This window comes from Cnephaeus nilssonii (assembly GCF_951640355.1).
Source record: "Cnephaeus nilssonii genome assembly, chromosome: 13".
In the NCBI taxonomy this organism is placed as follows: Eukaryota; Metazoa; Chordata; class Mammalia; order Chiroptera; family Vespertilionidae; genus Cnephaeus; species Cnephaeus nilssonii.
In genome coordinates this window covers 7,184,846-7,211,322 of record NC_137084.1, presented here as the reverse complement: position 1 = coordinate 7,211,322, position 26,477 = coordinate 7,184,846, and the positions used below count along the sequence as shown (strand labels likewise).

At 42.7% G+C, this 26,477-nt stretch overlaps 1 protein-coding gene across 8 annotated transcripts in view; it reads right to left on the bottom strand.

Annotated features, from left to right (window-relative positions):
• The window catches only part of PPP6R3 (protein phosphatase 6 regulatory subunit 3), a 76,514-nt gene that overhangs the window by 9,678 nt on the left and 40,359 nt on the right, over positions 1-26,477 (bottom strand). For 3 of the 8 annotated variants that reach the window (XM_079787810.1, XM_079787808.1, XM_079787809.1), the window contains exons 12-20: positions 25,513-25,628; positions 23,894-23,979; positions 16,820-16,906; positions 11,954-12,051; positions 10,074-10,128; positions 8,950-9,080; positions 4,475-4,596; positions 2,058-2,211; positions 440-546 (exon numbers count right to left, since the gene is read on the bottom strand). In XM_079787810.1, coding sequence (XP_079643936.1) covers positions 440-546; positions 2,058-2,211; positions 4,475-4,596; positions 8,950-9,080; positions 10,074-10,128; positions 11,954-12,051; positions 16,820-16,906; positions 23,894-23,979; positions 25,513-25,628 — 956 coding nt within the window. The remainder of the gene's footprint in view (positions 1-439; positions 547-2,057; positions 2,212-4,474; positions 4,597-8,949; positions 9,081-10,073; positions 10,129-11,953; positions 12,052-16,819; positions 16,907-23,893; positions 23,980-25,512; positions 25,629-26,477) is intronic. The other 5 variants (XM_079787806.1, XM_079787807.1, XM_079787811.1 and 2 more) reach the window with 5 other exon arrangements.

Below are 26,477 nucleotides of genomic sequence, written 5' to 3'. Positions count from 1 at the left end.
GAAAATAGGCCCACAGCCTGAACCACACCGGATACACACACATGTCCAGCAAAGTACCCACGGGACAAAAGAACAGGGCACAGGCTGAGCTTGGATCGCACGTTAACTCTGGCCGTTTCCCCGGGTACTAGAGGCTAAGACCTGTTTCCTTTCTGCACACGGATGGGCTGAGGGACTGACAGCTCAACATGCTGTGGTTCTAAAGTGAACACCCCATTTCCTTTCTCCAGTTCCCCGGTGAACATGAGACCCACCATCTCATTTTCCTGGCTACTTTGAGCTCTTGAGCCCAAGAACAGAGAGTCAAGTCCGGTTTTATTATAAACCTGCTATGGGATAAAGTCACCTTTTCAAACCTAGAACACTAAGCGTACGTTAAAACGTGAACAACCACGAAATGACGGCCCGCGGGATGTGCACCCAGGCTCTCTGCACACACCTTCCGGTTGCACGGCCAGCGCAGCGACACTGGGAGTCAGAGGGTCCATTGGTTCAGCGCTGGTTTCCATTTCCACTGGAGAATTACTCCTTAAAGACTCTTTTGTACTTTTAGAAAAGAGAAAATGCACATGTTAGCAGTGGGTAATAGCCTTCTGTTACCATTATTCAGAAAAAATCCTTTGAAAGTCAGTTCCGTTCTGCTGGGAAGGCACCAGCAGTTGGTTACAGACTCCAGGGATACAAGGATCTACGCACAGGCAAGCATCTGCAAATTCAGCAAGGCAGGAACGCAGGAACTTCTCTCTCCCAGGTCCCTAGGGGCCCCAGCTTCTTCCCTCACCACCATCACCAGCTCCCAGGGCCGGGACAGCAATGGTGCACACTGCACAGCAGCAACAGCATCTCCGTGTCTGTTCTACCAAAACCCCGACTTATGTAGAGGCGAACTGCCCGGAGGGCCCCACCCTCTTAGGACACGGACTGAGAAAACCCGAGCTGTGCACAAGGGGAAGGAAGTGAGGCGCTTCACAATATCTATCATCCAGTGAGGAAGACAGAGAAGAGCAGGAGGTGGAAACCTGACTGTTCTGGATTGGCGTGAGGTTGGTAAGATAATTCATATTTTGGAGACATTTTCCGCCAATTTTACTTTATTGCTGAATAGTAGCTTACTTACCACAAATTACTTAGAGTTGGATAAAGCAACATGGGTTTTAGCCTACTCTTTCATTTGTCTAAGATGGTAGCTGCTCACTCACCTTTTCAGTAGACAAAATAAAAAATGTTCTGCAAATCAAACTGAGCCTAACAAGACACGAATTCCATGATAAATACTCAAATGCTGACAATATTATTCAGGAAAATTACGAAATGACAGGTTGCTGTCATCGAGAATACAAATAACCCTGCTGGTTATTGGCTCAGTGGTGGAGCATCGATCCACGCACCAAGAGGTCACTGGTTCAATTCCCAGTCAGGGCACATGCCTGGGTTTCAAGCTTGATCACCAGTAGGGGATGTGGAGGAGGCAGACAATCAATGTTTCTCTCCCTCTCCCCTTCCTCTCTCTAAAAATCAATTAAAAAACCTATGTATATATATTTTAAAGAGAGAATACAAGTAAGACTGACAGCGTACCTGTTACACCCCTTAATTTACAGCACTAGCTGAGCTACAGGTGAGATAGAAGTCCATGTTATTACTAAATTCAATTCATTTTGCATTGTTCCATCATGTTCCAGAGGGGCCTCTCAGTTCCTTGGCTTCCCTTCATTCCTCTCTCCTCAGTCCTGTCCTGACAGCTCGGTGGGGACGGAGCAGGCCTGGGAGATGCCATTTTCATCAGCACCCGGCCCACTCGCTCGCTGGGGCCAGGTCTTCCCAGGCTGCTGGTGCAGGATCTACTCCCTCCCTTCTTCCCTCAGCTTGCTCTGGTGAAAGGAAGGAGGGTGGGGACTGCTGTTCTGGCAACTCAGAGCTGTGGCAGTACCCCCGTGTTGATTTTTAGTCTTGTTTAAGGCACCATATCCAACTGGAATGGTGTGTGGTGCCTACGGCAAAGCACATCATCCCAGTTCTCGTATGGGAAGGTGTGGAGAGCTGGCACCCATGCTCACCTCAGGGAAGATGTGAACTCTGAGAAAGAGGCCCAGCCTGTCTCTTTAGCTGGCATCGGCTCCTCTGTGCTCCAGACGTCAGAGCCCACAGAGTCTAAGGGAGCACCGTGGGTTGTCTCCATGGGGACATCGAAGTTGGCTGACCAGTTGGGTGCTGAAGAGGGGAGGAATTTCATTTTGAGAACACTTCAGTAGTTCAATATAACACAAGATATTTTACAGAAACAGACTGGCAATGATTAAAAAAGATGGGAGTGGTGGGGGAAGGCATCCCCTTCTCCCAGTCACTGGGTAGGAGGGCAGGGCACCACCACCTGGAGGGCAGTGGCACAAACTGCAGTGCCTTCTGAGCCTTAGCAATTCCCACGGAGATTTTTCCCCCAGTAGAAATATCACACAAAGATGCAAAGCTACACATGAAAGAATATGCTAATTTAACGTCTTAGTTTTCACAAATGTACCAAGGTCATAGTAACATTGTTAGGAAGATGGGGAAAGGAAACTACTCCCTGTAAAAATCTTTGTAACTTTTCTGTAAATCTAAAATAATTCCAAAATAAAAGTTTATTAAAAATAAAGAATATGTTGGCTATTCATTCAACTGCAGTAAATTGGAAACAACCTTAATGCTTCCTAATCCGCATCCGGTCCCATGCCTCACTGTTAAGGGAGTAAGGGCCCGCTGCAGTCTCCTGGAGTTAGTCTCCTGGAGTGAGCACAGACACCAGAAAGGATCCCTGGAACACAATAAGCAACGTATTTGGTCCCTCCTCTCTCATCCTAATCTCAGAAATGGTTTCTTCCATATGCTAATGAGCTGACTGGTGGCTGGATGCCAAGAAAACCAACTTTGTAGGAGGGAGGAGGGGCTGGAAGTTGAGCTACTCATTAATGGCCATGATTTAACGAGTTACTTCATGGAGGCCCTATAAAAACCCACACTGTAGGGGTCAGAGCTTCTGGGGTGGCCCATGACAAACTCCACAGGGACAGAAGCTCCTGTGCTCAGGACCCTTCCAGACTGCTAGTCATCTCTTCACCTGGCTGCTCATTTGTATACTTTAAAATATTCTTTGTGATAAATTGGTAACAGCACGTAACGTGCTCTTCTGAGTTCTGTGAGCTATAACGGAACCCAAAGAGGTCACAGGAACTCCCTGTTTACAGCTGGTTGGATGGAAGCACAAAGGCCCCGTGTCTCACTGTGACTGACATCCGATGTGGGAGATCCACTCCAACTCCAGATAGACAGTATCTGAACTGAACTGGAGGACGCCCAGCTGGGGCTGGAGATGCGGTCCACGTGGGAAAGCCCACCAGCTGGTGTCAGAAGTGAAGCTGTGAGAGCACAGAGAGAAGCTTTATTTACTTTTAAGTCCTGCAGACATGGGCTGATTTCAGAGGTGGGTGGGGGTGGCGGGATCTGCATGGGCATCTGATTCCTATCTGCGGTGCCTCTCCATGCCACCTGCCTGCCAACTTTGGATCTACCTGCAGGTCTGTTTAAATGTCACCTCCTCAGAGATGTGCCCCTTCAGATGACACGAGGCTGATACTTGTGTCCAGTGCACACCATATGCTTTCCCTTCCCAGTGCTTATGCTGTATCCCCAATCCTGTCAGCTGGTGTTCTCTCTCAGGGCTATTTCCTAGCACACGGGGGATCTCCAGGCTGTAGGGAGGCATGCTCGGCTAGGGAATCTACCAACTGTTAGGAAGACTATCCTAGAGGCATGAGACTGGGACGTACCCGTGTACAACAGAAATGTTCCAGTTCTAAAGACCTTACTGTGACTTCCGGCAAGTTACTTAACTTCCCCAAGCCTGTTACCCAACCTGTTTAATTCCGATAGGGACTACCCACTTACTGAGCTTCAGCTGAGGACTCAGTGAGGGCCTGCACGTCGTAGGTTCTGAATTAGGGTCTGTTCCATGCGTCCTGCCCTTAAGGCTGGGTGAGTGTGGCAGGGCTGCACTGATACCAAGAAGGGACGATACCCGAATGCTTGGAAATCTCACCTGAAACTCTTAGAAGTTAACTAATTTTAATAAACAAGCTAACACAAGTCTTTTTAGCAAGTAGCAGGACACAAATAAGGGAGTTTTAGGGTTACAAGATTCACAAATAAACTCTGAAAACCCCCACTTAAAACTGTTTAAGCTTTAAGGTGTTTCGTCTGGCTCAGTGCATTCATGTTCTACAAGTGACAACACCGGCTCATCTTTCCACAGCTGTGGCCGCTCCCGTTCGGCACAAGCACCCAGGGGCACAGGGTGCCATGGCCCCTCTACACTCACACAGGGGTTTCCACACCAAGAGAAGAAGCTCCTTCCCGCAGGTCCGGTCAAATGACATGTGTCTCAAGGACTATTTCAACACAGATCAACACATGCGCGCGGAAGAATAAGGCGACTCACGCTCACTGAGGTCCACCTCCATCTTGTCCTCTGTGTTGGCGCTACTGGAATCAAACAAGTCTTGTTTTGCCCCGTCTTCTTCTTCAGAGTCTGTGCTTTCCTCACTGTCTGTACTCCCCGAGCTAAGGAAAAAAGGGGCCAAAATAAGTTAGTGCAGCCTATCAGCCACCAGAAAATTCTACAGGTCATTCGACAGTAGAAAACCACATTGCACTTAACAGCTCCTCTGTCTGACATCACTTCAAGACTCGGCTCTGTGGTGGTGCTGCCTTACCCTTGCTTAAGATGTGGCGCGTGACCTAGCAGCCGTGCAGAGGTACCTTGTGTGGTGTCAACCTGACTTTTCCTATGGACCAAGGGTGCTGAGCTCCTCCTTCCTGCTGCTTTGCCACCCACGTGCCTTCTTTCCTGACGTTTTTGCTTGTCTTCAGTGCATTTAAAAACGGGTTACTGTCTACTTTCTCATGACAGTTCTGAGTGCTTCACTGCCTCTCCTACAAGTCCTTTCTTAGACAGGCGGCTGCAGCGTTCCTCTTAGTGTATACTTTGTCCTTCCATTCTCTTAGTAGTGTCCTTCGAAGAGTAGAAGGGTTTAGTTTTGCTAAATTTAAACTCACTAAAATTTTTTTCATGTATAGTGTTTTTAGTGTTGTATCTTAGAAATCTTTGCCTAACCCAAGGTCACAAAGGTTTTCCAGTGTTAAGTTTTATAGTTGTACTCTTAGGTCTATGGCCCATTTGAGTTCTGAAGTGTGCACTGAGCTGTTCTTTTGCATACACATGCCCAACTGTTGAGCATGGTTTGTTCCGAAGTCCACCCTTTCTCCGCTGAATTGCCTTAGCACCTCCATCAAAACCAGCTGTCTAAAAATCTATTCATGGGCTCCATTCTGTCCCTCAACCCAGTCCTCGTCTTAATTACTTGAGACCAGGTCATGGTGGTCTCCAATTTCATCCTGTATGAAAGCTGTTCTGGCTACTCCAGATCCTTTGTATTTTCACACGAGTTTAAGAATCAACTTGTCAACAGCTACCAAAAAACGTGTTACAATTTTGTTTGGGATTGCACGGAATTGAGACCAATTTGGGGAAAACTGAACTCTTAACTATGTTGAGTCTTCCAATTCATAAACATTTATCATTGATCAAGCCTTGGTTTCTTTCAGCTGTTTTGTAATTTTCAGTGTACAGATCTTACACATCTTTTGCCAGGTTTATCCCTACGCAATTAATACTTTGCTGTTACTCTGAATAGTATTGTGTAGTTATTTAGATTCTGTTTGTTGCAGTGTATTGAAATACAATTTTATCGACTTTGTATTATGCAATCTTGCTAAAGCCTCTTAATTGTCCGAGTAGTCATTTTGTAGATTCCAATAAATTTTCTACATTGAGAGACATGCTGTCTGTGGATATATTTTTACTTTTTCCTTTCGAACCTAGGTGCCTTTTCTTTTTCCCGACTTACTGCACTGGCTAGAACCTCCAGCACAATATTGAAGAGCAGTGGTGAAAACAGATATACATGTCTTGTTCCTGATCTTGAAGGGAAATCCTTTGGTCTTTTACCATTAAGAATGATGCTAACTGCAGGTTCACTGTTGAAGATTTTAATCAGGTTGAAGAAATTCGCTTCTGCCCTAACTGGTTTGGCTCAGTGGATAGAGCGTTGGCCTGTGGACTCAAGGGTCCCAGGTTCGATTCCGGTCAAGGGCATGTACCTTGGTTGCGGGCACATACCCAGTAGGGAGTGTGCAGGAGGCAGCTGATCGATGTTTCTCTCTCATCGATGTTTCTAACTCTCTATCCCTCTCCCTTCCTCTCTGTAAAAAATCAATTAAATATATATATATTTTTAAAAAGAAATTCCAAAAAACAAAAAAATAAAAAAATAAATAAAAATAAGAAATTCCCTTTTATCTTCCATTTGCTGAGAATTCTTAGGAATTCTCATGATGGATTCAGCCACATGTTTATTGACTGAATTTCAAATGTTAAACCAAACCAACTCTGTGTTCCTGGAATAAACCCTGCTTGGCCCTAATATATTATTGTCACATTTATTTGCTAAAGTTTTAAAAAGGACTTTTTGGCTTTAGCCAGTGTGGCTCAGTTGGCTGGTGTGCCGCGCCAGCACAGCCAAGGGTTCGGCAAGCCTGAGGGGAGCCGGCGAAGGATGAAGAAAAGACAGACAAAGAAAATAAGCTGGGTCTAGGTGGATCTTCTGTGCTTGGCTGAGACCACAGAAAAAGATCCAGACTGCAAGCTGAGCCTTTATTTTATGGTCAGAGGTAAACAAGGTAGTGGTCACCATAGTTACAATGTTCTTGTGAGTTTCACTTGTGTTGGCAGCACTTGCTGCACCTCCCACAGCCCATTAGCTACCCAGGAAGGATCTAAGGAGCATCATAAGGTCAAGCTTAATTATGCTAAGAGGGCTGTGCCCTCTAAGCTGGGACTTGTTTGCGGCTTTGCCAGCAGGTCAGTCCGAGGCTTAACCCTATAACCGCTCCCTACAGGTTGGAGCACCATCCTGGACACCAGGAGGTCATGGGTTCAATTCCTGGTCAGGGCACATACCTAGGTTGTGGGTTTACTCCCAGTCAGGGTGCTTTCAAAAGGCAAGTTGATGTTTCTTTCTCACATCAATGTTTCTCTCTCTCTTCCATTCTCGCTAAAATCAATAAACATATCCTCGGGTACAGATTAAAAAATATCTCATAGAATGAGATAGGTACTATACCCTCCCTGTCATATTTCTGGAAGTTTATGTATAGAACTGGTATTATTTCTCCCTGAAAGGTTGGGGGGGAATGCACCAGAAAGGTCTTTTTTTTTTTTTTAAATATATGTTATTGATTTTTTACAGAGGAAGAGAGAGGGATAGAGAGTTAGAAACATCGATGAGAGAGAAACATCGATCAGCTGCCTCTTGCACACCCACTACTGGTGATGTGCCCGCAACCAAGGTATATGCCCTTGACCGGAATCGAACCTGGGACCCTTGAGTCCGCAGGCCAACACTCTATCCACTGAGCCAAACCGATTTCGGCCAGAAAGGTCTTTAAGAGATACAGGACTCATCAGATTATCTTTTTTGCTCAAGCTTTGGTAGTTTGTATCTTTCAAAGATTATCTTAGTTGTCAGAGTTACTGGCATAAAGCTATGCATAAGATTCTCTTATTATCCTTTTAGTTAGTATCTGTGAAGTCTGTAATATGTCAGATCTCTCGTTCCTGATATCAGTAATTTGTAACTTCTCTTTTTTCTTGATCATTCTATCTAGAGGTATATCAATTTAATTAATCTTACAGCTTTTGATAACAATTTTTCTCTACTGTTTTTCTGTTTGCTGAGATCACTGATTCAAGATGCTTCTTCTTTGAAAAAATAACCAGTTAGGGCTAAAATGATCCCTTCAAGTATTGTTTAGCTGCACCCTCCAAATACTGATAGGCTGTGTTTTCATTTTCTTTCAATTCAAAATACTGTGTAATTTTCCTTTTGATTTCTTCTTTAACTCATTACGAGGTATTTAGTTTCCACACATTTGGAGATTTTCTAGAGACCTTTCTATATTTCTTTCTAACTTAAGTCCACTGGGGTCAGAGAACATGCTCTGTATGACTTGAAACCTGGGAATTTACTGAAACTTGCTTTATGGCCCAAGTACAGTCTCTCTGAATAACTATTTCATGTGCATTTGAAAAGAATGTGCGTCTTGCTGCTGTTGGACGGAGTGCTTCACAAATGTCCAGAAGGCCAGACTGGTTGGTAGTACTGTTTTCTGATTTCTGCCTATTGTCTTATCAATATCTGACTATGGATTTGTCTACTTCTCCTTGCAGTTTGATCAGTTTTTCTCCATGTATTTTGAAGCTGTTATTAGGTACACCAACATTCAGCTGTTGTTCTCTTAACTATAAAGATTCTGACAATGAATACTCAGGTAACAAGAACTCCCTGTGTATAGAAGCAAATCTATTTAGGTTCCTATGATACAGTGACTTAAAAATTTGGGGGAGAAAAAATACTGAACTGATTCTGATGGATATCAATTGACATGAGTCTGTCTCCCCAAGTTAGGTTAGCTTTTAGAAACAACTTCTCCATCCTTGGGGCAACAGTCTATGTAAGGAACAACCCATAACCCAGCTACTGCTATTACTGGTGAGGAACAGTTATTCAAAGCACTCTGTGACCACATTCCTAGGCATCATTTCCCAGTCAGGAGAGGCTATGTCACAACTTTTCACGAACTACACATAAGCACACCCAGCATCTTCAAGCAGGTCACCCTGATTCATCCATTCTCCTATCACCCTACAGATGTAAGTACTAGCACCAGCTCACAGCAGTTATCCAGGATATTTCTGATCATGACAAAAGCTTTGGAGAGGATACAATGATTCCTGTGAACAATCTTTGCTTTATGCACTGGATATTATTGCTAATGGAACAGACTCTGCTTTACCTGGACCGTCTTTGGGATTCTGGTGTAAATGCAATGTGCTTCTCCTCCCAGATGTCTTCCTCATCAGAGCCGCCATCATCAAACTGCTGGATTCTTTCCTTACAACATGCTTCAAACAGGGCAATGTTTCCCTAAGTAAAAATGAGAGGAGGAAAAGAACAAAATTTAAAGCTCAAATCTTCCAAAGTGAACAATGTAAACTGCATTCTTCTATTTCCTTTAAAAAACAGTGCTGCTCGCATACACCAAAATAAAATGCAAATATCTAGTGTCAGCCTCCGTGGAAGTAATGACAAAAAGTCCCCCCACTAAGACTGGACTCAAAACTAGCATACAAGCAGGACTGTCCTAGTGGACGCACGTTCACCTAGTAAAACACCCGCCACCTGAGATGCAGTCTCAGGTCTCTGGGAACACAAAAAGCAACTGTGTTTCCTCTGCTTTTCCAGCCCAGCTAAGCAGTGACGAGCACCAACTACCTTATCACACCAGCCAATAAACCGGTGGTCTCTCACACCAATCAACCTAAACATCAAGACTGTGTCGCACAGTCGGTTTGGCCTAGTGGATAGAACATCAGCCCTCGGACTGAAGGGTCTCGGATTCAGTTCTGGTGAAGGGCACATTACTCAGTTGCAGGCTCAATCCCGATGTCTTGCTCTCACATTGATGTTTCTCTCTCTCTGTCTCCCACCCCCTTCCACTCTCTCTAAAAGTCAATAGGAAAATATCCTCAGGTGAGGATTAACAACCACAAAGACTGTGTCCATTCAAGCGACACTAATCCACTAGATCAGTTGCTGATGTGGGTGACTTGGTGTTTCAGAACTGCTTGGGGCTAAGAGGCCGGTGCTGATCTGGCCCAAGTTCTGCGGACATACAGCAGAAAAAGGCAGCAGGCTAGCATCAAACTGCATTCTTTGAAGCTAAATGTCTACACTGCAATCACAAGTGGCCCTGGTTTTATTAGCCCTGTGCATCTTAGCCACAGGGCCAGGCAGGCCATGTGAGAGGGTGAAAAAGCACCAATCGAAGATGAAGCTTGCTGGCCCAGAGCCCCTGGTGTACACAGCACCCATATGCAGCTTGACTCACCCAGTTCCCACTTGTAAGTTAATACTTACACTTTCATTTGTATTGAGGGTGAAGTTGATGTCTGATACCCGATCAAAAGAAACACTGTAAATAAAATATAAGTGTAGAAATAGTTAATTATCTAGACTCACAGAAACAGTATTCATGAAATTTCCCAAATTTAAAATATTTACACTATCATTAAAATCTGTATACATTAAAAGAACACACACCCTTCTTGCATTAAATGATACCCCCTCCTTTGAAATTAAGGAATTTATATAAAATGGGAAGGCTGGCCGGCTGGTGTGACTCAGCAGTTGAGTGGTGACCCAGGAACCAAGAAGTTGCCAGTTCAATTCCCCGCCAGGGCACATGCCCAGATTGCAGGCTCAATCCCCAGTGGGGGCCGTGCAGGAGGCAGCCAATTGATGACTTCCTCTCTCATCGATGTTTCTATCTTTCTATCCCTCTCCCTTCCTCTCTCTCTAAAAATCAACAAAAAAAATATTTTTTTTAAAAAGAGAGAATATTTTTTTTAAACGGGAAGGCTGAAATAGAAGCCTTTTGAGAAACAATAAACACACCCTCAAAGACATCCTATAAAAGATTTTTAACATCCATGGACAACTATGGCTCCATAACCAGGAAAAAGGTTACTCACAAAGAAACAAGTCAAAACATAAAAAGCTCCACTCCTGCGGCTGACAGTGGAGCCTGAGCTTCTCCAGGTATAGCCAAAGTCATATATAAAATACGCAGATATCCCTGAAATCTTAGTCTTGAATACGGCATCATTAGGAAAAAAGTAAGGAGTAAAAAAATTCAGAGCCTGGTAACATAATTTTTTAATAGGTGGGGCTATCTTATCATCTTAAAAGACCTATTCTAATCAATCATTATTGTATTTTAAGTCCCCCAATACAAATTTTAGACTATGGAATCCTAACAAGTAGCATTTAACGAGTGCAGACAGGCATGTGCTGAGATGCTGTGTGGGGAGCCTACAGGTTCCAGTGTGTGTGCCCCTGGGGTTCAGACATGAATGCTCCCTTTGGGTTTCTCAGGGCTACTGACAGCTTTCCACTCCTGCGGCTGACAGTGGGGCCTGAAGTGCAGGATGCCACCGTGGCCTATTAAATGGCAGTGACAGTGTGTTGGAATGTCTTTTAGTTTCTCCCATGCCTTAACTGTAGCTGTGATGGACAACAGCCTCCACTGGCTGCAGTTCAACAAACTATTGCGAGGAACCCCAACAATCTGGTATTCCTGAGCGTCGTCAGGGAGTCTCCTGTGAGAGCAGCCATCCAACATTCAAAACTTTGTTTTCAGTGAGCCATGCTACCCATCTCTGAAACACTTTATTCCCCCCGGGAAGATGCTAGACTGTCTGTTTCCATTTCTGAGGATCACCACACAGCTTCTACCTGTTAGTTTTCTATAGCACCAGCAATGCCCCTCGCTGTGCTCCTCTCACCCTGACTGCAGAATGAGTGTGGTCTGGCTGCCTGGCTCTTGCAAACAACCCAACTCTGCCTTATGGTGAGTACCTTAGAGAAGGGCACCCTCACTGTGTGCTGTAAGGGAAGGTGCTGCTCAAACCTGGGAAGTAACACAGGGACTTCCTGCTTCAGTTCTGCCACCTAACACTAATCACTAAATAGCAGAAGAATAAATTACGTTTTTAGTAAAAATAAACCTCTGTGAAACAGGTCAAGCCCCAAGGCAATTCCTCTTAGTGGGAGACCAATCTAATTCCTCCCTGTCCTTTGGGTGCTGCAAGTCCGGACAGGTTAGAACTAACCTGGAAGGTTAAGTTCCTCCTGACTCATGGATGCAGACAATTTCCAAGAATCCAGGAAAATCACAAAATGTCTCACAAAGAGCGGGAGCATAGGAAACAATTATGGAAGCAGGAAAATATACTCACTTGCCAATGTCATCTTGATCTGCAAACTTCTCATCGTTGAAGCCAAACTGGTCAATAAAATTGGACGTCATTTGTTGCATCTGATAATCAGAAAAGGCCTGGCAACCCCAGGACCAGTGACAGTGATATAATGATTCTAATGACATTCTACAGACTACTTGCCCACTGTGTTTCAGAAACCACCTTATTTATCTAGTCGTAAGGCTTTAAAAGTTGGTGTGTTTTCTCAGAAAAATTTCAAATAACTTCAGACATAATTTACCCAAGAGGAAATGTTTGGAATTTGGTCCACAAGTCATTCCAATGCACATGTCACTGTAATAAATGTTAAGAGACCACTCTGTCCTCTACTGCAAATTATCTTAAGAGAGGATTGGGTTGTCTAGTTCAAGGAGATGATTCAAGTGACATGTGACAATCTGAAATTATAAGGTGTATTGGCTACCTCTGGACACCACCAACCTTCTCATTAAGATCCAACAAGTGGTGACCATCCACCCTCCCTCCCTGCATCCCCTGCCCCATTCCATTACAACCACATAGCATTAGAGAACATCCACGACCCTACAAACACAATGTTCATTTAAAGAAGAAAAAGACTCAAGTTTTAGAAGTTGGGACGAGTATAAAATTAACTTCTATCCTACCTACCTTAGAGAGAGGACACAAAGTTCTAATACTAATCCAAAACCACTCTGAAAAGCCTACACCCTGTTTCCTACACCACTTCCAGGGAGCCCAGCTCACTGGGGTTTTCTTAGGTGAGAATGGGGGAATGTTAAACTGAACTCCACAAAAATGTTGATATTCTAATTTAAAAGAACAAGCAGGCCCAGGGCAAGTGAAACGGAGTATGTTCTAATGCTATGGATCAGGAGTAAAGCATTTATAAATATAAGCAAGTACCACTCCTCAATCTACCCCAACAATAAATATGGAAACGAAAAACAATGTGTGTGATGCCCATGGACAGATAAGATCGCTCTTTCCTGCAGGTGAGTCCCACACAAGGGACATGAGCAGCAGGTGGTGGCTGAACTAAAGGCATCATTCCTGAGGCACTTGCTGGGAGGGAGGCTGTAGCCGAGTCGGTCCTCTCTGAGGAGAGATCGTGGATTCTATCCTGCAAACTGCTGCAGACATGCCCTGTCCTTCCTTCCTGATCATTCATTCTGGTGGCAGGGAATTATGGCATGAATAATCCAAGTTGTGGGTAATTAAAAAATAAACCTTATATTTGGCTTTGGAAGGCCTCTTTTCCTTAGGTCTGAAAAAAACTTTACTACTTTACTGAAACCTAAAACCTCACCTTTGCTCTAACTCCAGATACCCACTGCCATCTCTGTTCATTCTCACCCTTTCAGGCGGTCCCTGCTTGCCCAGACATGACACTGTATGAGCACATGGGGCACAGGGCCAGCCTTGCAGGCAGCTGTTAGTAAGGCAACCAAGGCTGGGTTGTGGGAATCTGGGACCGGGTCTTGAATATGTTATTGGAAAACAGGATGTGTAGCATTGCGATTCATTAAATCAAAAAGGAAGAAACCAGCTGTCTTTTACAAGTTAAAGTAACGCTTGGTAACTTGGAAGACGTGCTAGAGAATGAGGAGTTGTCTTTCTGAGGGAGCAAGCAGCATAGCCCAGGCTCTGAGTTTATCGGAAATCTGGTCACACAGGGAAAAGGTCCTCCTCAATTATTTTGTTAGACCTCTTTTCCTTTATTTTTCTTTTGTACTTCTAGAGATCCTACTGTAAGTCTTTTGGGTGTAAAAGGGAAGAAATATTACCAAAAGTGTTCCTTTAAATGCTTCCTGATATTTTAGCTGCTTCATAAACAGAACGCAAATTCTAAATGTATTATAAATGTGTATGCCAATGCCTACATTTATGTACATACAATCGTCCCTCAGTATCCATAGATTGGTCCTCGGACCTCCTCGGATACCAAAATCCGAGGATGTTCACGTCCCTTATATAACTGTGTAGAGTATTTGCATATAAAACACACACATCCTCCTGCCTCCTGCACACTTTAATTCACCTCTAGGTCACTTATAACTAACACAATGTAAATGCTGTATAAATAGCTGTTAAACTGTATTGTTAGTCCTCATTAATGCTAAGTTTATTATAGCTTCTACATAGATATAACCTAGCAAAGAACTTCAGGTTTCAAACCTGATTTTCACTAATAAAGAAAGCATCAAGGCTTACTAAACCCATGTAAGTGAAGATGTTACTGTATTCTATTTAAAGCTACATAAAAAGTGCTTTGAACTCTGAGGAATCCAAATCTGGAAAGCACCACATGGCTGTGTAGCTATTAAAATCTTTCCATTATTAAAAAACAAAAGAACCATACTTCCCAGAACTAACATCCTGGCCAAAGTCAGGGATGTACAAGTCACTGAGAAGTGAGCCCACTGCTTCATTAAGCAAATCTCTTTGGTGGTGCCACCTGGGAAACAGACACCCAAGGCCACTTTGTCTGACCTGCCTGCCTCTTGACAAACCTGTCTGGAATGAGGAGCAGGAGGAGGCTAGAAAGAGACCTTCACACCCTCCACATCTGTTAGGCAGAATTACAAGGAGAAAAAGTCAAACACCAGCGGTGAGGAAACCACAGGGGCGGGAGGCAAAACAATGCCCTGAGCCAAACGTGGCCGAATGGATGACATGCTCAGGAAACGTTGTCTAATGACCTCCCTAAGCTCTCTACCCTCAGGACTTGACCAACATGAGACCTAACTTCAAATGTGAATGAGAACTTGAAGTTCTCATTCACATGAAAAAGAGCTCTGGACTAAAGTAACCTAGACTCATATTCTCAAATGAAAAAAAAAAAATGGTTTTTTTTCTTATTTTTAAAATGACCCATGATTGGTTTTAAACATGCAAAACAAGTTTACTGAACGCCTGTCAGTCAGGAAAGAACAGTTACTTTCCTACTTTTAGAGGGTTACACAAAGTGGACAAAATCCACAGGAATAAGCCTGGTGAGAGCTGTTACTCAGGCAGTTTTGTGACAGAGTTACTTCATGTGCACATCAACAGCCTGTCAAACCACAAAAAAGTCAGAAATTTATCCCAGAACAATTATAACCATAAAACCAGGTTTCCTGAAAAATAAGGGTTCCATTTCCAGACACCTGCACCCAATCACTCCCTGATTAAATCAGTGGCCCGAAGCTCCAAGTTTATTAGTTTATGTGTCAATAGAAGTTTAGGGGACTCTTTGTCTTCAAGTTATTTCAACAGTTACAAAATCACCGAGGTAATTTCCATTCTCCACCATCATGCTTCCATGTGGGGTGGAGCAATGTGGCAGGGATTCACACTAGGTTAAGTGGACAATTTCAGTACTCGACTGGTGCTCCAGTGGAGGGGAAGGCTTTCGTCCACGTGCTTCCTGGGGTAGCACCAGAGAACTCGGGTCAAGAAAGGATTGCTTGCAGGCATGAGGACTCACAGCAAGCCAGGAGGGCGCCCTGGGTGGCCAGTGCTGCTGACCCGCAAGCCAATGTAGGACAGTTGGCAGTGAGGGGCTGCTGCCATCCACAGGAAGGCCCTGCGGCTCAAAAGCACCCCCTATAGGATGGCTGCTCCCTGTTCCTAACCTTGGGAGGCTGGCTTCAAATTCAAGAGCAGTGTCAAAAATCAAGAGAGAGCCCTGGTTGGTGTAGTTCAGTTGGGCATCATCCTATGCATGGAAAGGTCTCCGGTTCATTACCTGGTCAGGGTATATGCCCAGGTTGCCGGTTCGGTCCCTGGTCGGGGTATGTTTAGTAGGCACCAATTGATGATGTTTCCTTTTTTCTCTCCCTCTCCCTCTCCCCCTTTCCCTTCATAACAATCAATAAAAACGTATTAAAAAAAGAAGAAAATCAAAAGAGAGGCCAGCCAACTGTGGAAATGCCATTTCAGACCTATCTTGAAAATGTGAATGTTAAACTGCCTTATAATCAAAACCAAGCAAATGCTTAGCTCAACCTACACTGGAAGTGTGGTGACAGCCTACCTGGATGCCAAAGACAGGGCCAGTATAACCATTAGATGCTTCATCCTGGCCCCGGTAAAAAATGAGGCTTACAGGTTGAGGAAAAAGAACTAAGCAACACTCAGTGCCGGGTGGGAAGGTGAACACATTAATTCTGCTGTCACACCAAAGGAACTGGTATGTGAAAATCTGGTCAACTTCTCCATATGAAGAGCTGATGACTTAAAAGGGCTTCTATTTTTAGCTCCCAAACTTGATACCCAGGTGAAATAATTTGTCTTCAAGAACCACCAATGGATGATAAATCTGTACATTTATTTCTACAACCTGTTTTCTCCCTCACAACAATTATAAGCAGCTGATAAGTAGAGATAAGTTTGGGGACAGGAAGGGAGGGTGGCAATAAATTGCTTCAACTAGAATTTAATTTAGAAGTCACTATAAAAGACATTAAAGATATTAGAAACATATAAGCTATTTAGTTCAGGGATATTTGTGACATTAAAAAGGTCTTATTCCTATTATTTTTACCCTGAGTTCTCTACTATAGGAATCCTTAAGCAACAAGTTAACTATTTAAAGGTCTACACAGCGAGCATGTCTGAGACGCTTACTAAACTATTCCGTTCATTCAAATCTCTCGAAAACTTACCCAAATCATCGTTACCAAGCATGGAACATTTCCTGGAAATATCATCAACACAAACCTTCCTCTCACATATCCACTTCCTATTTAAATGCTTTTGCTAACTAATAAGTAACCCTAAATTACATCCTAACACATAATCTGTCTCCAAACTGATTCATAAATGGCAACTGGACTAAGCATTTAAAATAAAAACAAAAGCAAAGCTTTAGGCATGACTCACTTGCTGCAAAGAAGAATCCTGTGAGAAACCCGTTTCTTTAAAGTCAATTTCATCATCACTGGATGAATGAATATGGCAGGTTGTAACCTATATGCATAAAAATGTAAAAGACTATTTAACAGAGAAAAGCTTTGGACATTTGCATCATCATTTTTATGGAAAATTACAACAACAAGAACAAAACTAATAACAGTTAAGTTGTAAAACCCACCCGATATTCATGGGTGCACTTCACTCAACCAGATGGTTGGCTTCCTGCCCTCTGCCGCCCACTTGTGGTGACTTCACTCATGCTAGCATCACCAGAAAACAGTAAGAGATGAGTTACTCCCCTCAAGTGATTTTATCTCCTATAAAATGTTTACAAAGGGAAGGCAGAAGGAATGGCTCAGATGAAATATAAAAATAATTCATATGTGCCAAGCCTGAGAGCTAAAACTGCAATTCCCAGGAATTACTATTCAGCCACTAAAAGATTACACTTTAAATTCCTGCATTTCCTGCCCACTCTAAACACTTGAGTTAATAGTCCTCTGCTTGTAAAAAGACCCCAAATTTTCCACCCCTTAAAAAGTACCAGCCCTGCGCTTAGAACTTATAACCAATTCATTAATTAAGCAAAAACGCAAACATGAACTCTGCTCACCAATTCATGGTGATTTTTATTAATTTACAAATGTCACATAATATTAGGGGGAAATGTATTAACAATTAGGAATGAAGAAATACAAAGGACTAATAGTACTAATAGCAATAACTTCTATACAGGAAGTAACAAACATAAAGAATCTGTACATCCTAAAAACTAGCACAAAACTTCTGAGGGTCACTTACACGTTTTCTGAGTTACTCTTCCTAAACTTTCTGTACAAGTGTGGTGGGCAGAGACCACTGTCATCAGGGGAGGACACAAGAGGCCATTACCTACCAGCCCTTGAAGCTGTGCCGAATACCGAGGAGTTACAGAACCTGCCAATCTGATTTTTGAGGTTCCAACACTGGTTTAAGCCCAAAGTAGAATCTAAATAGATCTGTATGTAGTAGGGCTTGTGAAATTCTGACTAAATTACAGCCTGAAAATTAATCTCTCTCTATGGCTGATCATCTGTGGTAAAGATACTAAGCCCAAGTGAATAACCCTGCATTTTCAGTTCATTCCCTTTCTATGCCCCCTAAGGTCTAGAGAACGCACTCACACCCTAATTTTGAATCTGGTCTGATGAAATCAGAGGCAGAATTTGTGATCGATAAAGGAAACCTGCTTACGTCAATCATACTGTAGCAAGTTAATGGGGAAAGATGTGGGGAGGATGGGATATGCCAGGTGTGCCCAGTCAGAATGCAGAGGAGGTGGCAGAATACTGCTTGACCTTGGCAGCTGGCTTTTCCTGGGGCCATTGCTATCAAGAGCGGGTCAAGTGGTTCCACTGCAATAGATTTAGAGGAGCTTTGGGCTACTTGGCTGGCAGGCTAGTGCCAGAGTCATATTACGCCACTGTGTGTTTTACACCATGGTGGGGTGCAGAATTAAAGGCAATTCACAGAGCAAGCAAGGTGAACTTAACAAGAGAGAACCAAAAAAGAGGTGGCTACTCCTGTCTAAGTTTAAAAAGGATACAACATATGCTCATGCAGACTTTTACTTTTTGCTACAATATAAGATATTTAGCTTATTAATGAGAAAGAAACTAGCTTTTGTTGAGCAACTAATGTGCGCCAGACATCAAAGCAATTCTAGGAAGGATCTAAAATAATATTTTTCTCCAAAAAGAAACTGTTCTAGAAAGTTATTATTAATAGTAACAAAATGCATGTACCCACACCTTTGTATGTTATTGAAAGATGTGGGGATTCTGCCCTAGATGGTTTAGCTCAGTGGATAAAGCATTGGCCTGCAGACTAAAGGGTCCTGGGTTCGATTCCGGTCAAGGGCATATGCCTGGTTGCGGCTCGTTCCCCAGTAGGGGGCATGAAGGAGGCAGCTAATCAGTGATTCTCATCATTGATGTTTCTATCTCTCTCTCCCACCGCTCCCTTCCTCTCTGAAATCAATAAAAATGTATTAAAAAAAAGAAAAAAAGATGTGGGGATTCTAATTGAATACTTTGAGGTAAAAAGACAATTTAATTTACCCACAGGGGAAAACTTGCTAATTAGAATACCAGTAGTTCATTATACAGATGTATCCACTACGAGTCCCTGATCTAAACTTCTAAACACAGCTTTTTGAGGCATTCCATTTCAGTAAATGCCACCTTCATTCTTCTCCTTCAGCTAAAATTTCAAGTCATCTTGTTTTTTCTGTCCCACACACATCTATCCACTCTGCTGTCAAAATATAACCTAGCCTTGCTCAGTTGCTTGGAGTGTTGTCCAGTACACCAAAAGGTGGCAGGTTCAATTCTCGGTCAGGGCACATACTTGGGTTGTGGAATCAATCCCCGGTCAGGAGGCAACCCATTGCTGTTTCTCTCTCTCCCCTACTTCCTCTCTTTCTAAAAATCAATTTACACACACACACACACACACACACACACACACACACACACATATGTAAAAACCTAGAATCCCATCCTCTCATTAAATCTTTTTAAATTAAATTTACTGGGGGTGACATTGGTTAATAAGATTATATAAGTTTCAAGTGTAGATTTCTATGATACATGATCTGTATATATTGCATTGTGTGCCCACCACCCAGTCAATCATCAAATCTTTATTACCTTCCTAGTTTGAGTCCCAATTACTTCTCATCTAGATAATGCTGTGTCATGCAGCTAACTAGTCTCCCTGCATGCTCAATATAGTCTAGTCTTAATCCAGCAGCCATAATAATCTTCTAAAATATACATCACTTGTTAGTTCCTAAGCTAATGGCTCTTCATCGTACTAAGATCGCAACCTGAGGGGCTTGCTGTGGACTAGAAACTGCACAAGATCTGACCTCTCAGACCTCACATCCCATTCTCTCCTTCCCTTGCTCGATCGAGGACACTGTGGCAGCCTCTGCACACACGGGAAACACGCCAATCTCAGTCTTGGCACTCATCCTTCCTCCCTCACTGCCATCAAGGCTCTAGAAAAGTTACCTTCTCAATGTAGTTTTCTTAGACCACCTCATTTAAAATTGCACTCCTCCCTGGGAGCTTATCCATCCATTTATCCAAGGATTTTTGCCAATCTGATTTAGTACAGCGTCCTTGTGTCTGGCACATAGCAGCCATTCAAATATTTATTGAATTAAAGAGTACTAGTAAACCACTAAATGAGAACACAGAATCATGACTTTTTAAAAAGTAACAAGTATATACGATCACTCTTGCCAGGCCAGATGTATTCTAAGCACCTTATTGATGCTGCAGTGAAAATAGCTTTTGAGATGTTACTATCTTTCATAAAAAAACAAAAGACTTGTATGCATGCATATAAGCATAACCAATGGACAGAGACAGTAGGGAGGTGAGGGCATGTATGGGAGTGGGGTGGGGGAGCAATGGGGGATATGGACACATGTTAATACCTTAATCAATAAAAAAATCAATTATAAAAAAATGTTTTACTAACTGCTGTTACAGGAAAAAACAAGTATTTTCTTTTATCTTTGCTGATTAGGCTGCTAAGGGAAATCACAAGCATGACTTGACTGCTAACCTCTGACCTGGAGCAGGTTAGAACCACCAACTCTCAGAGGTTCCACCAGAACCTAATGGATCTCCAGGCAATTCATATGTGCACACTTGTGTGGGGCTTTTTTGTTTGTTTTTATTAATTCTTATCTGAGAATATTTTTTCATTTGATTTTTAGAGAGCGTGGAAGTGAGGGAGGGGAGAGGGAGAAACATCAATGTGAGAGAGACACATCGATTGGTTGCCTCATGCATACGCCCTGACTGGGGGTGGGGATTGAACCTGCAACCCAGGTGCATGCTCCTGAACTGGCAATCAAACCCGAGACTCTTCAGTGCACAGGCCGGCACTCTAATCACTGAACCACCGACCAGGGCCATTTGTGCACATTTGTGTACTGTCCACAAAAGACCTCCATAAACTATCTCATCAGTGCTGGGAAAGAAGCACCAAGACTTTTCATTCTCTCCCTTGAGAATGAAACCCAATTTTCCAAAGTAAGCACAAAAACATTTCCTACATCATCTAAACTTACTCTGAGTCCTTACCAATATCCACAGTTTGGGGGCTTAGTCAAAACACAAAGGTCTCTGGATGTAATTAAAACACAAAATTTCATTCATAATAAACTCCCAACATAAAAGCATAAGCAATATATGCATGCATCTGCTGATGGGGTCAAACGATTCAAGTACTCCAGAGTTCTCAGAGGGGGATAAGGAAATTGTTGCCCTAGAAGTGACAGGAGCTTGGGGCTGGTACAGCCTATCCTACATAACCAGCAACTCCTCCAGCCCACAGCCAGTAGGATGGACAGTTAAGTATTTGGTGTGTAAATGAACAAATCCTTGCTGAGACTAGGAAAATACTAACAGGCCAGGGCAACACAACAATGTAGCAACTCAAGCATTTGGTTCTTGAGTCACAGGTTGACTCATTCTGTGAATAACCTGACATGATTCCCAGAGAGGTAGGTACCTGAGCCATCCTAAAACCAACAAAACCATGGCAGTGCATCTAATCTATCTATTTAGGGAGGAGCCACGGAGAAAGCCATCTATTACCTAACGGCTGATCTGACTGATAATGTACCTGAGACAATGAGAAGGGAATGCTTTCACCTGGACCTTGCACTACAGTACCTGTGTGTGCACTCTTTTTGTGTGACATCTTTGCCATGGCAAGACCACTGTGTTACCAAGTCATGTTTCTAATAATATTCACAACAACATTATCTTCCCTGGAACATGGTTCCCAACCCCACTGGAATATAGCCTGAAACATTCTGGGTGGAAAAATGAAGAGTTTGGAGGCTGCAGTTAAAGTCTCCTTGGTGGCCTAGGATTACTGTATAAGCATCTTTTAAAACCTAGAACATCTGTATCCCTAAAAATCCTATAGGAAGAACTCAAGACTAAATGGAGGTGGTATTTTAGTGCTGGGTATGTGGGACCAAGAAATTGAAGAGGTCTTGAGAGAGCAACCTGTAATTCTCAGCAGAAAATAAAGTGGTAGAGGGGGCTAACTCAACCTGGGATGTGAGCAATGAGAACAGGGCTCCAAATCTGACCACTTTTGCTATAATAAGCCGCTGCTCCTTACTTCATTTTACTGCAGTCCAAGTATAGTGGCAAAAAGTGTAACAGGCAAAGGAGACCTGAGCTCCAATTAGAGTGGCAGGTGGAGCCTGTGGAAATTTTCCTTCAACACAGGTGCCATGTCTAGATGTGTTTGACCCCAGAAGGCTGCACATCAGTTTGCACAGCCTGCATGTGGATATACCTAACAACATTTGCACAGTCACACATCAGATTACTGACAACATCATGCAAAGTTGTGGAGTGTTATCTGAACGGCAATGAAGTCCTTTATACAGAAACTGCTCACAAGAGAAATCTGCTTGAATTACCAAAGATAAAGACTTTTTAAAAAAAATTCCTTATAACAAGTTTAACTGGACATTTTTTACTTCCACCTATGAAGTCAATCTAAGGATAATTTTAAAAGAAGTCTCTCAAACAAAATGAGAATATCCCTAAATATTATTCCCAAATATTCCTTTTTAAATAGAAATAAGACAAAAATCCTCTTAAAGGAGACCACCTTGTCTGCAAGGAATCAACACGGGGCCTCTAAAATGAAATGGCTTCATTTAACAGTATCAGAGAACAATTTCACTCTACAATAAAACGCTGACTGTCCAGAATTTTAACCAATTTGATGTAGGGGGCAGGGCAATCTACAATGGGTACTACATTCACGAAGAATTACTTAACCCTTCCTTGATGACTCGGCAGCCAAAGTGAATGTGTTTCTCTGTTGGGCTATAATACACTCAGACACTAAGGGCCATAAGACCTATTTTAATTAAATGGCCCTACATAGCTCCCTTTTTATGGTTATTTCTTAACTTCATAATTCCTCCAACTCCTAATACCTACTGGTTCTATCATATGCCCACCTTAACAAGACATTAGCCCACCAATCTGTCAAGAGTCTGGAAAAAGATAACCAAATCTGTTAGACAATCTATAACGGAGGAGGCAACAGGCCCTTCGGGGTGTGACTTGGGATGACCTGGTGACCATCTGTAGCTGCCTCAGCCTTTCCGTTTCTCGCCTGTTTCTAGATTCCATTTTGAACAGAGAAGGCTGCCAGAGACTTGACTGTCTAATAATTGAGGAGTTACTGTTTATTATAAATTCAAGACTGTGGCTGCTGGATTTGGATTTCAATGATAAAATTCAATGCCTGACATACCCACTTCCATGTGGAGTCAAGGCCACCACCTCAATCATTGGCTGCCATGTGCTTATGAAAGGAAATACTTTCCCACATCTTAAAAGCAAAGGCAATACTCACCTTAAAACTTAACGTGTTATAAAAAAATGCATTCCAAAGTCCAATATAATTTTAAAAAACATTATCAATGCCATTATTCCCTGGCTAAAAGTACCAATCAGTTAAGGCTTTAAACTGGGGTTTCAAAGGCATCTACAAATTTTCTACCACTGAGAATGAGCTAAAACAAGGGTCAATTAAACTGAGTAACATTAGGAAACATCCAAAGGAATATTTAGGTTTTCTGACCACCCAGGGTAATTACCTTTACCTGAGGCAGAAGGCAACAACCCCGGCGGAGTGGCAGGCACTGTGTGGCTGAGGTGCTCAGGGAGCAGAGGACTAGGGAGAGAGAAACCACCTCTGGTATGAGAAGGAGCATCGGTGGCTTCCTTGTGTCCCTTTGTCATCCCAGGCAGGAATTAGGAGCTGACTAGACAAATTAGCAAATATAATGCGAATACTGACCTGTCTTCTTAGTAAAGAAACAAACTTATCTTTGATACACTATTACCGGGAAAATGGAAGATCTTTCACGTCTTTCTGAATAAATGAGCAAAGGCTAAGTGCCCTGAAACCATAGAAATTTAACCTTGTAAAACCTACTAGATCTACCGTGTTCCTCTTGTTAGTTTCTCCTAAGGAGGTTGTGCAGAAGGTCTCCCATCGCTCCCTGAGGTCGTCTGGAAGATCTTGAGAGGGAAAGGAGGAGAAAAGTGTCATTACCATAGTAACCCACTCAGGCAAATAAACTCACCAGGTAACACAGGAGGCCCACCAAGCAGTTCCCAAAGGTGAACTCAGAGGAACCTGAGGGCTTTCAGGATCAGAACTCCCACTCCCCAAAAGTCTATGCTTGATGTCAAAAGCCCTTAGCAGCTGTAAATATAACATGTTTTTTTAAATCTTTTTGTTAAAAACAAACTAGAAAATATGAGTGTTTCAAATATACTCTTCTGAGAAAGGCAACAGGTCTCTAAGGTGGAGGAATGCCATCTTTCTTCACCATCACGTAAGTTAGGCAATGCCGCAAATGTCGGCTCCTGCACATTTTCTTGAGGTACTCTGATTGACATCTGACCAAAGGATGTTCCATGGAACCCAGTATGGCTTTTCAAATTGATCAAAAATAATGTTGCCTAAATGTTTGTGCCATAGACCAACACATGGATCAGATGCAATAGTGAAATTCTACGTTCTAAAGAATTTTTAAAGAAAAGGATACATAATGCCTTTTCTGAGAAAATGAAACCACAGCTGTAATCTTGGAGGCCTTACTAGACTACAGCTGTCATCTGACAATTCTGCTTTAAACACACGCCTGCATGCACCAGCACACAGCACTGGCAAGCAACCACCATACAAGAGACCAATCTAAAAACCATCTCACACACACACATGGCCACTTCTCCTTGGTAAGAACAGAAAGATAACCTGTGATGACCTGGCTTATACCTCTCTCGAGAAGCAAAATTCCAAGTGGGCAAGCCCCAATTTTTCCATCATGGGGCAACAGCTGTTCTTTGAATGTACATCCCATAGATAATAGCCTCTTGTAAACATTCTTAAAAGATAAACGAAGAAGAGACTGGAAAATGATTTTCATCAAGTTAACTCTGAAAGAACTCTGTGCTGCAAAGGTGAAGATTTTTCACAGAATAAGTCCCAGGACTAGTGATTCTGCTGGTACACAGAGCTCTCTCGTTTTAGAGGTGACAGACCGGGCCAGAGTCTGGGTGCCAATATAAAAGCACCCACACACTTTCTTCCAAGTAACCTTGGGCTGACTAAATTTCAATGTTAGTACAGAAAGAGTTCTTGCGTTAGTAATGGAGATTTGGACAAATGCTGAGAAATGTTTTAATACCCCAGTTAAAGGACTCAATCCACAGGCTACACAGTTGGTCTTCAGAAGGAAAGAGAAAGCAAGAGTGATTATAGCTCAAGGACCAGGTCACTGAGCAGTGCTCTTTGACTTAGAAGGTGGGTAACTCTAGTGTGCTGAGCTCGGCCAAGCCTGAAATACCTGCTAAAAGACTGCAGAAATAAGACCAGTAAAGAACTACATTGTTCAGAACATTCTCAAGAAACTCATTCAAGTCTCCAGATAATTATTAAAGAAACTCCACAGAGAACTATTACAAATGACAGAGTATTTCCATTTTATCCTTAAATCCTTCCTCTGACCCTACAAAAATGTGATGAGAACTCCAAAAAGCACTTACCTTTGATAAGCTGCTGCACCAATGCGCTATTAGGGCCCTTATCAGTGCTGTGCACGATGCAGTTAGCTATCCTCGTCAGGTGTCCCATGTAGCCATGCCGTCGTCCTCCCTCGGCCCTGATAGGAAAGGACAGACATTCAGATTCCTGACAGGACGGCGGGATGAAACAGGAAAGCGGGGTGCCAGAATATTACCAGGCTTGGGGGTGAGGATGGGAGGTGGGGTGGCAGAAACTCTACTCAAAGATTATACTATAGCCTCACTCAATGGGACAAGGTTTATTCAAATATACCAACCAACTAACCAACAAACCATTAATCCTCAATAACATATTAGCTTTAAAAAACCAACAAAACCCAAACATTCATTGATGCTTCATGTTTCTGTGACTTTCCTTTTTATCTTTTTGTGAAACTATTTTTCAGACTTTAAACAGATCGTAGGGAACTGCTTCATTTTATTAAAGGTCATCAAATTTTAATCATTTAATAAAGATAATCATCTACCAACAGCATTTCTCAAGTTAAAATATTAGCTGATTCGAAAACTTGGCCAAGAGAAGTAATCCACTCTTGTCTGGCCCACATATCACTTGGAACCCAGGCAAATCATCCCTTGTCCCTTTCCCCATTTAGGGTCTAACCTTCCCAACTATATCCATCTTTCCATTTAGACCAACGCCTATTACAAACACCACCACTAGGAAAAAATAAATCTATGTAACAAACTACTGACACACATCAACTAAGACTTCAAGTAATCTTGCCAATCAGCTAATAGAAATTTCCTGACAAGAAAATCGGCAATTCCTCCCTCTAGTTCCATGAAGTGACACTTCTGCACAGTGAGAACATGGGGTACGCAGAACCAGAGTGCTAGGTCCAACCATCACTGAGTAGGACTGGACTTGACAACTCTTCCTTCAACTCCACATTGTTCTCAGAAAATCAGCCATTCAAAAAGGA